We start from the raw sequence: 13,603 nt of genomic DNA, 5'->3' as shown, positions 1-13,603 counted from the left end.
ATACGCCATTCTCCAGGGCTGCGTCAGCGCATCAGGGATTCCATGCGACGGAGGGTGGATACATGTATCCTCGCTAACGGAGGACATTTTGAACATTTCCTGTAACAAAGTGTTTGAAGTCACACTGGTACATACTGTTGCTGTGTGTTTCCATTGCATGATTAATGTGATTTGAAGAGAAGTAATAAAATGAGCTCTAACATGGAAATTAAGCGTTTCCGGACACATGTCCACATAACATGTTTCCTTTCTTTGTGTGTGAGGAATGTTTCCTGAAAGTTTGGCCGTACCTTTTTGTAACACCCTGTATAGTATAGTAGGTGGACAAGATGATGATTCAAGAGAGAAAAATTGGAAGATGTAAGAAAATCATGATAGTATGAAGGAGAAGAGAAGATGAGGGAAGGAAAAGAAATCAGTTTAAGATGAGAGCTCAACTTTTGGCTTGTACATGTGACACACAAGCTAGAATGACCCTTCCCCCTTGTGCAAAGTGGGCTCTAGGAACTGATATAGAACTGAAAACTTGTTATTTTCTTTCTATCTTCATACTATTATCTCTAAATACACTCCCGGAAATTGAAATAAGAACACCGTGAATTCATTGTCCCAGGAAGGGGAAACTTTATTGACACATTCCTGGGGTCAGATACACCACATGATCACACTGACAGAACCACAGGCACATAGACACAGGCAACAGAGCATGCACAATGTCAGCACTAGTACAGTGTATATCCACCTTTCGCAGCAATGCAGGCTGCTATTCTCCCATGGAGACGATCGTAGAGATGCTGGATGTAGTCCTGTGGAACGGCTTGCCATGCCATTTCCACCTGGCGCCTCAGTTGGACCAGCGTTCGTGCTGGACGTGCAGACCGCGTGAGACGACGCTTCATCCAGTCCCAAACATGCTCAATGGGGGACAGATCGGGAGATCTTGCTGGCCAGGGTAGTTGACTTACACCTTCTATAGCACATTGGGTGGCACGGGATACATGCAGACGTGCATTGCCCTGTTGGAACAGCAAGTTACCTTGCTGGTCTAGGAATGGTAGAACGATGGGTTCGATGACGGTTTGGATGTACCGTGCACTATTCAGTGTCCCCTCGACGATCACCAGTGGTGTACGGCCAGTGTAGGAGATCGCTCCCCACACCATGATGCCGGGTGTTGGCCCTGTGTGCCTCGGTCGTATGCAGTCCTGATTGTGGCGCTCACCTGCACGGCGCCAAACACGCATACGACCATCATTGGCACCAAGGCAGAAGCGACTCTCATCGCTGAAGACGACACGTCTCCATTCGTCCCTCCATTCACGCCTGTCGCGACACCACTGGAGGCGGGCTGCACGATGTAGGGGCGTGAGCAGAAGACGGCCTAACGGTGTGAAGGACCATAGCCCAGCTTCATGGAGACGGTTGCGAATGGTCCTCGCCGATACCCCAGGGGCAACAGTGTCCCTAATTTGCTGGGAAGTGGCGGTGCGGTCCCCTACGGCACTGCGTAGGATCCTACAGTCTTGGCGTGCATCTGTGCGTCGCTGCGGTCCGGTCCCAGGTCGACGGGCACGTGCACCTTCCGCCGACCACTGGCGACAACATCGATGTACTGTGGAGACCTCACGCCCCACGTGTTGAGCAATTCGGCGGTACGTCCACTCGGCCTCCCGCATGCCCACTATACGCCCTCGCTCAAAGTCCGTCAACTGCACATACGGTTCACGTCCACGCTGTCGCGGCATGCTACCAGTGTTAAAGACTGCGATGGAGCTCCATATGCCACGGCAAACTGGCTGACACTGACGGCGGCGGTGCACAAATGCTGCGCAGCTAGCGCCATTCGACGGCCAACACCGCGGTTCCTGGTGTGTCCGCTGTGCCGTGCGTGTGATCATTGCTTGTACAGCCCTCTCGCAGTGTCCGGAGCAAGTATGGTGGGTCTGACACACCGGTGTCAATGTGTTCTTTTTTCCATTTCCAGGAGTGTATTAAGGATCTTACTGTATTTCCTTACTTTTCATCACTGTACCACTGATTTGCTAATGACTAGAGTGTAGATCCAAGCTGGGAAAGCTGTTGCCTCACTTTTGTTTGATAGTGAGTAGTTCGTTCATTTTCTACAATGCAAACTGGCAGGAAGTACGTTTATAAGGAATGGGGCACAAGAGAGTAAGAATTGCCAGAATATGGAAGATGTTAAGGATGTTGGTATGTGGAACCTTACAAGGCAGAGGACAACTTTGCCGAATAAGTATCTGGTTACTCGAAGTTAAAGTCTCATTTCTTTCTTAAATAAGTACTAAAACTTCAAATATTAGGATAATGATAGACTTCCATGTTCTAATATTACATTCAGGAGGGCGACTGTTCAATCCCGCGTTTGGCCATTCTGATTTAGGTTTCCCGTGATTTCCCTAAATCACCCCAGGCAAATGCCGGGATGGTGCCTTTGAAAGGGCACGGCCGACATCCTGCCCCTTCCTTCCCTAATCTGATGAGACCGATGACCACACTGTTTGGTCTCTTCCCCCAAACAATCCAATCCAATCTAATAGTACATTATCCTTTCCTTTTAACTCTGTCGCAGCCCATGAGGAAAGAGACTTTAACCTGTAGGGGAATAATACAGCTTCAATTTCATCATTTCTGTGCAGAGTTATCCACTTTTCTCTCTGTTGGTGCCGCTGACATTTATGCAAGTTGTATTCCTACAGATGTAACTGATTAAGCCAGTTATTCTGTAGTGTAATACTTCAGTATTCAGTAGTCATTGCTTTTTATGTTAATGAATAAGTATTCCTATCTGTGTTTCATGTTGTACGGGAGATATGGAAAGTTTTTTTTATGTTAACAGGTCTCAAGAAGAACGGCAGGAATGGGTAGATGCTCTTCAGGCAGCTATAAAGGATTATACATATCGACAACTTTCCTTCCACAAATTAAGTGCAAAAGATAATGACAATTTTTCTGAAACGTTTAAACTGGGAAAAGAGGTAAAAATCATTCAAATCGCTTTGAAATATCAATATATTTGCAATTGTTTTGTTTGTGACTGTGTGTTTTTACGCACATTAATGTGTGTTTATGACCAAGTAGTTATCAGTTCAAGAATCAGTAAATGTTGAGGTTAGAGAGATCTTTTAAAGCTAATGGAGAGTATTGCATCTACTTATTTTCTTAAATGCTGAAGAGGCCATCAACCATATTAAGCAATAGTATATGGTCTGTTTGTTAAGGTGTTATTAATTATCCTATTCCATAGGTCCCTGTGTGGATTCAGGATGGCCGAGTGACAAAGTGTCAGTGTTGTGTGGCTGTATTTACTGTAACATTCCGGCGACACCATTGCCGAGCATGTGGAAAGGTGTGTAGTTTCCAGTGTGTGCGTTTGAAGCTCAGCCTTTTGTTACTATTTAAATTGGGTTACAACTGTCAGTCTACATTTTATGTACTGGTAAAGTTCTCTTTGATTAACATTTTTACTCTTTATTAGTATGATATGTACTTCAGAGATCTGTCTGTCATGTAGTAATCAAAATCTAAAAGTTTTTGTTCATGGCGCTATCTGCTTATCCATTATTTAACTCCTTAATTCTTGTTTTATTTTCCTTATTTCTTATAATGATATAGGGCTACAAGTTCACCCATCCCTGATTCCTGTCCACTTATTACATTTTCCACAATGCAAATTGGTTGTGATAAATGGTTTATGACAAGGACTGAGAGGAATTGGTGTAACGATATCCTTGTTTAAAAATTGTTTTTTTTTTTAAGTTAACGCAATACAGAAATGAAAATTCCTGGATAAAATAAAAACAGTGGTTGAGAGCACAACACACCACTCACTTCTGAGATGGAGAGTTGAATATGAATAGGGGATTACAAACATGCAATCTTGTTTTCTGTTTGTCAGTACCCATATACCTCATGTCCATGGCCTTGCCGCCATCAGACATTGCCTCTCCCTTTACCCTACTATTTTATTATAAATGTGAGGATTTTCACCCTTAGACACACTTAAAATCATGATGGCACCCTTCCATGCCAATTTGTTCTTGGGCCGCTTGTCCCTCAGTGAACCCAAACTAATAACCCACTCCTCTGTACAGAGTCACTAATTTTCTTGTGGATTCACAGGAGATAAATAGTCTTTTCACTTGAATTTCCTTTTTTGATCTTCCTCAACATTGATGTGTACCTATCCAATAGGTCCACAGTAATGTCTGTACATATTAAATGCACCAATACATCAGCCGAATTTCCTCTTTCAGATTATTAACATTTCCTACTGTAAAGATACATCTTCTACAGCCTGCAAACTTTTAGGCTCTGTGTAGTCAGAGACTAATAATATTTATCCACAAATGCTTAAAATCTTACCAAGGCTTTTACAGGTAGAAAATATATTCCACATATTGTCCATAAACTTATCACTTGTGTAACATCCCAATTCTATCTTGACATCTTCCTCCCACTGAACACATCTTGTTGCTGGCTTGAACAACTCAATTACACTGTCTACTAGTGCACCAGCAACCTTATGTCACGTCTGTAGATGAGGAGTATAATTTTCTAGATCCTTCCCTTCCTACGTCTGTCCCCACAACCCCACCCCTAGTTTGTGTCTCTCACTCACAAAATCTGTATAATACCGGGTGGTTATAATTAAACTTTCCCAATTTAACACATTATAACACGGAAACTAATTACCGTACAAGTACCAAACTTGGTAGCATTAATGTCCAGAGTACGAGGTGCATGATTTCCATCCCATTCCAGCTATGGTCACCAGGTGCTGTGATCAGTCATCGTGATTCATAGCCTCACCCACCTGACCAATCACAATGCACTTGTTGACCTGTCAGCATGAGCTTGGACTAAAGGAGCAGCATTACAACTGTAATCCTGCAGCTGCACTTCGAGAACATCGCTGGCTGGATGGATTACAGAAGGGTCTTCTTTGTCCACCTGCTGTGCAGAGCATGGTGAAGAAGTTCAAATCAACTGGAGAACTGGGCGTCACTCCGGGAGAGGCCGACAACCGATTGCACCACAGGTGGTTGATGAAATCACTGTTGCTATGGCAGACAGTGCTGCGTACAGTTCCTGATCGTCAGGCATTGTGCATGCTGTGTCACGACAGTTGAACGTCCTGTGGTCAACTTTATGGAAGGTGCTTAGAACCATTCTCAAATGGTATCCATACAAGATCCATATGGTACAGCAGTTTGCACCACAGGACGCACAATGACATGTTGACTTCGCTCTCTACTTTCTCGGTTATACACACTACATACTGGTATGTAATGACATGATGTACCATAGCAGCACATTAAAAGTATTTCAATAGAGTTCATTCTGCATTATTTCTCTTCCCCATGTCCTTGACATTAATGCTACCAAGTTTGGTCCTCATATGGTAATTAGTTTCTGTGTTATAATATGTTGGGAAAGTTTAGTTGTAACCACCTGGAATATTAGCCTATTCCTGTGTCATCCAGGCACTTGGCCCTATGCTTCATGGTTCATACTCACATGAATGACTCGTGTCTAATATCTGTCACATGTAGTCAGCATTGTGCAGAATGTTACTGCTACATAAAACACCAGACAATGCTGCCCACAGTTAAAACTTTTCAGTATAGAGTTCTTTGGACAGGTTGTAATTTTTGCAGAAGTAGCATTAAATTGCTGTAGCTTTTGTCTAGTTAAGGCATCAATGTATAAATGTTCTTTTCTATTGTCCTTTAAATTGCGTTATACTGACACATGTGTTATCTGTACAGTAATTGTAGCAGTAGTCTACTACTACTCCTACTAATGATGATGGTGATGATGATGATGATGATGAAAATAATAATATGTTCCATTGTTCAAAATTCACAGTTCAGATTTGTTTTCAAGTAAGTCAATATGACTCTGCATCAACACTGTCAACACATGGTGCCTCGTATACAGTAATTTTTTGCTAGTCATTTTCTGTTCTATTTTGAATTCCATTATTTATTTGTGCATTTGTTGACGTAACCTGCCCATTTATCCAGTTATGCTTCTAGTAACCTGTGTTTCTAGCAGGTATAGCATGTTCTGTTCCAAATCCTATACGTAACTGCTGTTCCTCATGAGTAACAGACCACAGACAGCCACTGTTCAGTCTGTCTTTTATCATTATTATTATTGTTGTCATCATTATTATTACTACTACTACTACTACTACTACTACTACTACTATTAATTTTAATAAATTAATCGTAGACAGCGTATTCCACCGAAGGAATGGTTTAAACTCATAGCAAACTTTTTTCGCAACAGCCCACTCTCAAAAATTCTTTTGTGCATCTGTAATTTTGTTATCGCAGTGTCCTTAGCTGTGGACTTATTTGTTTTCATGTTTGCATTTCAGGTCGTCTGCAGTAACTGTTCAGATTTCCGAGCTCCATTACAATACAAACGATTCCAACCAGACCGTGTTTGTGTAGACTGCTATGAAAGTCTGTTGGCAGGTACATTTCTACTTTACTTCTACCTTTTCTCTGTCTGGTTTTGTGTGACATCAACCACATATAAATTTGGTGTGCGTATGAAATTTATCTTAGCCCTCGTTCCCCTTCACACAGAGCCATTGAGAAGCACTTCTCAGTGGTGCTTCCACTGATAAAGCATTTGTTTAAATGTGAACCTTCAAACGTGCAGTGCCACAGAGCTTCCGTGGCACTCAGTGGTGGACTATCGCCACTGCTGGTGGAACATTGCTTGCAATAGCAGCCTTCACACGATGTCGCTGGTGGGTCTGCTAAACGGCCAAGCAGTGGGTATCGCCACATGTTAACAGTTGGCTTGTGACACATTGGGATTTCTGCTCACTATTATTTGGTACTATGGTCAGTTAGGTCATACTGCTGCTAGAGGTGGAAGTCAATATGGAGGAGTTCATCTGTGAAGCTGAAAAACATCCATCAATATGCAACAAAGAGTGTGGGGAATATTCAGATAAACTGCAGAAAATTAAAGTTTTCAACAGACGTTGGAGGCAAAAGTTCTTCAGAGATGATGATGATGATTGGTGAATGTGACTCACATTTCCTCCTACTTGTGTTGGGTCTGTTGACATGTTATGTAACCCACAAGTGCACAAAGTGTGCTCAGATATGTATCTGTCTCAGTTGTGAACAAAACTGTGCAACACACAGCAAGTTTTTATAATAACCTCAGAAAATATGTGGAAAAATATTCAAATGCTGATCAGAAATTGTGCATTCTTTAGCAAGAATGTCCAGAGTACATTCAACATATCTTCTAGCCATACGGAGGTTGCATCTGAAAACTCTGTGAAAAGAAATTGCCTCCATATTAACACAGTAAGAAAGATTACATGCTGAAACCTTAATCATCAAGACTTACAGGAGGGAAGTAATCACAGCCTTCAGACAACTGCCTGCTTTGAGCAAATGTAATTTCATTGTCAGTTACCTTCCTATGAAGCGATGGGATCTTGAATTCTCAAAACTTTGGTAATCGTCTGTTTGCTCCAATTTCAATCAATATGAGTCTGTGGAGGGAATAACACATGACCAGGAACAATGTCGAGGAAAAGTTTTTGTTGTTGTGATAAAGTGACCCATGGTCAGCTGGCTTAGTGACATGTGTATGTTTACCTTTTGTAGCCACCATGGAATTGGGTACATTGGTAGCCTCTTTTAAAAAACCTGTAACTATTCTTCCTCCGAGAAATGGTGATACCTTAACCTTACTTTTAAATTACTTCTATTCAGTTCCCTTATTCAGTAAGAGAAGTAAAAGAGAGGCATCCTGCTCATCAGACACCATGATGGAACCGAAACACAGCAGCACAGCAGCAGTGGCAGATCAAAGCAACACAGTGCAATGACAGAGGAGCCCCTTCTGTCTCCAGTAGCAATGTGCCCTACCGTGCCCTGTGAAAGCTCATTGCACTGCAGAGAAGTGCTTCTCAGTGGCCACTTGTGAAGGGGCCCTTTTTCCATTGTATACATGAAAAGAAACTTCTATTGCTTTATAGACTTCCTCCAGTCTGGAAAGATGGTGTAGTAATGAAGTATTGAACTCATATTCAGGACAAGATTAGTTCAGATCTTAGTCTTTAAATCCCAAATTAATTTTCTGGAATTTCTGTAAATAACTTAATGTGAATTACATGTTTCCTTCAGAAAGAATACAACTGACTCTTTTCATCAGTTTTGTCCAACTAAGCTAATGCTCTCTCTCTCTCTACTGATCTTGCTGACTGCAAGAGTTGAAACTTTCTTGTTGTTGTTCTAAAGTGGAGTGTTTATTAGTGGTCTGACATCTTAGGGTCTATTGACATTTAATTGAGACACAGTACAGGTTCTGGTTGTAACTTTACTGCTAGACACACAAGCAGATGCCTTCATCTGCTGTTTAGAATTATTAATAATGTTTTTATGATGTAGGGGAGAAAGATAATGACTTGCCAAACAATGAAGTGTTAAATGATGACTCTGATAAGTTGAACAGAACCACTGTTAGTTGCAGCTGCTGAGATACAGTAGTCTTATTTCTATTTTTTATTAGCTAAAATTCTACAAATAAATAAACATTGACTGCCTTTCACACTTTTGCTTCTATGTCATCATAGTATTTGCTGTATCTAGTTCAGATTCCACTTTGCAGAAGACAAAGTTTAAGTGATAAGCGGTAAAGTTTCTTTAGGAGTTTGTGTGGCCTTTTGAGAAAATAGGTCCATTGATAGCTTTCAAAGTTACCTGTATACTGTTGTTCGTATGTACAACCAGTGTCTAAAGACTGTTTGGATGTTTGCGTTTTGCATAACCTTCCCAGTGTCTGCTTACTAGCACAGTGCACTGATGATGTACCTAAAAATAAAGTTGTCTCTTAGTTCAAAGGACAGAATTATAATCAGTACATCATTATTTACATACTGATGACCCAGGACATTATTACCACCTCCTTAATAACAAGTCAGTCTACATTTAGAACACAAAACAGCAACAGTTGTGTGTGACATGGATTTGACAAGTCCTTTGTAGGTTTGCGGAGGTATGTGGCACCAGATGCCTGTATACAGGTCACACAAGTTTCATAAATTGTGGGCCAGTGGTTTATGAGCACAGAGCTGGCCCCCAATAGCATCCCAGATGTGTTGAGTGTTCAGATCAGGCAAATTTGGTGGCCAAGGCATTATGAGTCCACCATCATGCTCCTTAGATCACTGTAGCACAGTTCTGGCCTTGTGTCATGAACAGTTATCCATTTGGAAGATGCCATCACCATCAAGAAAGATATCAGGCATAAAGTGATGAAGGTAGTCTGTAATATTGTTTATATTGACCACAGCTGCCATGGTGCCTTCAATGATTACCACAGGTCCGATGCAAGCCCAGGGGAATGGCCCCCATAACATAGCATAGCACTGTCCACACCGGCCTGCATCTGTTGTGCAGTGTGTGTTTCAAGCAGCTTTTTGCTTGAATGATGCCATATTGATCCATGGTCCAATCTTGATGATTCCATGCCCAAAGAAAATGTAATTGATATAGTTGTGGAATCAACATGAGAACACACAGGTTGTCTGCTGCAGAGCCCCCTGTTCAGCAATGTGCACAGAGTGGTGTGCTCTATACCACATATGCGTGCACTGCCATTGTACATTGTCATCAGGTCAGCCACAGGTCTGCCCTATCATGCTTTACATAGCAGACAAGCCTCCTTCCTTCATGTTCGGTGATGAATTACGGATGTCCATCACCAAGCTGCCTACTAGTGGTTTCACCATCCTTGAGCGCCACTTTCCCTAGATCTCTAGAAACACTCAACCAACTTCACCGTTTCCTAGACGTACAATCTTAGACATAAAAACTGACTGCTGGCCAGCTGCCACAGAGACTAAGTCGGAATCATTCACTTAAGGTGGCCAATAAACTCGACCACCCTTGACAATGCTAAGTCCAGCCATCTGCACAATCTGGCAACACTGTAAGATACGGAAGTGTCAGGAGGAAGTGTTGTCTATTTCCAAGATGTTGTCACGTTGTGTGAGCCCGTGGTCTAGTGGTAATCATCGTGCATTTTAAACTTATAGTCATGCGATCCTGTCCAACTGTATCTTGTTTTTTTTTATAACCACATTTAGGCCCTCGCCTAATGTTATGAGTCTGATTGAACATCAAAGATAATTTGTTTCACATTCTACCCACTAGTAATAAGAAACAATTCTGCAGGACAGCTTGTGACTGCGACACGATCAGAACAGCATATGCTCGAGCATTTCCTCGTGTGCCTACCAGCCACCAGCTAGACGCCACCCGCTGCCTGAAATCAGGCGCTGCCCAGGTGAACACAGCACAATGCTGTAAGTGCATGTATCAACTGTCATTTTCGAATTTGAAGTTCTAGTTATCATCTTGCAGTTAAGCATTGGATTTTGCATACTTGAAAATCATTAACTACAGTTAAGCATTATAAAATTTGGTCGCAAGTGGAAACAGGTGTAACATCTGCAACACAGTATTTACTTTTGGCATGATAGAGGGGTGAATGCAGAGGAGGCAGCTCCAAAGATGTGAACTGTGTGTGGAGCGAGTGCTTTTGGGAAAAATACGCCAGAAAAAGATATTCTTGTTTCAACAAAGATCATTCTGGCATGAAAGATTTTCCACAGTAAGGAAGACTCGACTACTGATGTAAGTGATGGGTTACCATTTAACCATCGTGCAACATTTGAAATCAACAGGCAAAGTTCCGAAGACTGGTGTAGGAGTACTGCATGCTCTAATTCAAAACAACAAAAATCAACAGAGTGACTATTATTGGAGTTTTCTTGAACATCATCAGGTACTTCATTGAGCATTCCTGTGCAGTACTGTTACTGGTGACGAGCTATGATGCCTTCATCGTTAACTTGCTAATAAATGAAAGGCTGAGCCCTACCAAAAGACATAAACATGAGCAGAGAGTAGTGAGAACATAACATTTTCCATCTGATAGCACCAAAAGTGTGTTTTGCACTATGAATTCTTCCCCAAGGGTGTGTCCATCACACCTCACAGCTGAAATTTGTTGCCAACAACTGAGACACCTTTCGTTTGCAGTGTATCTGTGTAATTGATTGGCACATGTGTTGTTCAATGGACAACAGTCATCACTCTCACTGGAATCAATGACACTCTCTCTCTCTCTCTCTCTCTCTCTCTCTCTCTCTCTCTCTCTCTCTCTCTCTCTGTGTGTGTGTGTGTGTGTGTGTGTGTGTGTTTTCACGCGCATTCTTCTGAATCAATACTATTAACATTGGAGAAACAAGCAACAATAAATATTGCATCAAATATAACTGTAAAGTATTTTAATGCAATGGCTAGTTACCACAAACTGAATTTTTACCCAACCCATGTCCTGCATATTACGTTAAGTAAGTAATATCGTTAGCAGAGACAGTGCGCTCCTGTTGCGGCTTGCGCCAAGTACAGCGATTAGCAGTGCCCAATGACACTGCGATTTGTTTTTGTAGGCTGAGCATTGACACTGCGATTTGTTTTTGTAGGCTGAGCATTGACACTGCAGCAGATGATTTACCATAAACAGAAAGAAATCACTATGGCTCTGACTGCAGTGAGCGGACATCACTGCCTGTGTGTTCTTATAGTAACAATGTGAGTCTCTACTCACAGGTGCCATGGGGCAATTTGAATGGGTATCATGTCATTAGTCATCAGAATATTAACCAGTGATGGCATGTACACTCTATTGAATCCCAAGACAAACTAAAGTTTCTGGGAATCATGTAAGTCATTTCCTCTTCTCATACCATAGCTTTTGTTTTTAGTATGAAGTGAAAAATAAACAGTTTAGGGTTCTGAAGCATAATATGACACCAGATTCTTATCATAGGCCCTATCGGAAATGCAAAAAGCAGGGAGCTCTCCATTCTTTTATCCAACAGTCTGTTTCCTTTCTCATGCATTACTACCGCTCGCAGATTCTTATTTAAGGACTTGCTGGCATAAAGTTCTTCAGCAGAATGAGCCTTATGTTATTGTACTAATTATGGTATGGAAAAAATGCAACAAAGACGATTTCCCCTAGAGCAGTGAAGATATTTGCACATGTCTGTATTCAGCAATGACTGCCAGCTGCCACAACACTTTACAGAATTCATGCTGTGGGCAACACAACTGTGAGTGCACTTCAGGCTTCATTCAGTAAGTTGTCAGGAGATGGATGAAAACGTCAAATTAACATCGCTTTCCGAATCGTAACCAATCCAAAATGAGGTGTTATTAAGATAGTTCAGTGTTCTAGCAATTACACTTTGATAATTCCCATATAAATATTCCGATATCCAAGAACCTGTTAGTGTGAAACCGTCGGGAACTACTTTAATATCAAACTGCAAGAACTCAAGGCAGTACGTGGACTCTCCCGTTTGCTGGGTAACCTCTTACTGTTATTTAGGATTCTCTCTGCCCTAGGCGTAATGCAAATGAAACTTCACATTCATGAGGTACTTTTTGCTATTCTTGTCAAACATCAGCAACTCGTAATCACTGTGAGTAACAACTGTGTGATGATAATGGTACAGGTAGTCAGTGTGTGCGGTGGTGTTATGTTGTCAAACTGCTTACAGTAACGCTTCTCTTTATTTCTTCTCGCTTCTCTTTATTTGGTATCAGCTTGTGTAATCTGATTTAATGAACATAGTACTCCATTCACGAGCTGCTAATGATACAGTATGACTACAGAGATTATCGATCAGGTATTACATTAATTCTGCAGTGAATTGCTTGACAAATATTGATGTCAGCTATGCAGCTGAAATGACTCACTGCACAGTTACTCTATGTTGAACTTGGTTAAGTGATCAGCTCTCTGCAATCCTGCTTCTACTGTTCATAAATACTTCTATACTGACCATTCGTTATATGACTAAATATGTGCTACAATCTGATTCGCATGTATGTAACATGGGTTAGCGCCGTCAGAAAGCAATAACTAAGGAATGGATGCCGTTGAAGTCCCGTCATATTGATGGCAAGACAAATGTCCGCAAATCACCTGTATTGCCTCAAAAAACAATTGCATCTTAAATATCAAAAGACAGACGTCAACACTGTCATAGGGCATTGAAATACAGCAATAGTGGCAGATGAAAATTTGTACCCGACCTGAGTTCAAACCTGGACCATTTGCTTACTAGGCACATGTGCTGACCATTGCACTATCGAGACACAACAGCCAACTTCCATGCAGGACTTATCTACACACTCCTTGTCAGATGCGAACTCCCATATTTGCTGCATACCACATACACAGTACACCCCCACCCCTCCCCCTCCATCCATTATTCCACACACTCGCAGCCATACTGTATTCCCACGAGGGTTCGGACTATGACATGCATCTAGCAGTGAAAACTTCCGATGGCCCATCGAGACCTAAATAATTATACAAGATATTTCAGGAGGAATAGTAAATATTGTAGGAGGTGGTAGTATAGACAAATTGCAGAAAAAAAATGCCACATAATGTGTGTCCAATTTTTGAGTACATACAGCTGGGTTCAATGCATTTTCATTTCATTTGTTGGTCC

General features: G+C 41.6%; 1 protein-coding gene across 6 annotated transcripts in view; it reads left to right on the top strand.

The window, feature by feature from the left end:
- Nucleotides 1-13,603, top strand: part of LOC124554752 — a 207,831-nt gene that overhangs the window by 173,202 nt on the left and 21,026 nt on the right. For 5 of the 6 annotated variants that reach the window (XM_047128401.1, XM_047128402.1, XM_047128404.1 and 2 more), the window contains 3 exons: nucleotides 2,858-2,996; nucleotides 3,266-3,367; nucleotides 6,407-6,506. In XM_047128401.1, the coding sequence (XP_046984357.1) occupies nucleotides 2,858-2,996; nucleotides 3,266-3,367; nucleotides 6,407-6,506 (341 nt within the window). Of the gene's footprint in view, nucleotides 1-2,857; nucleotides 2,997-3,265; nucleotides 3,368-6,406; nucleotides 6,507-13,603 lie in introns of those variants that run through there. The other variant, XR_006968432.1, reaches the window with a different exon arrangement.

This window comes from Schistocerca americana, chromosome X, assembly GCF_021461395.2.
Source record: "Schistocerca americana isolate TAMUIC-IGC-003095 chromosome X, iqSchAmer2.1, whole genome shotgun sequence".
Classification (NCBI taxonomy): Eukaryota; Metazoa; Arthropoda; class Insecta; order Orthoptera; family Acrididae; genus Schistocerca; species Schistocerca americana.
The sequence above is the reverse complement of the archived record's forward strand: the minus strand, read 5'-3'. Positions and strand labels throughout refer to the sequence as shown.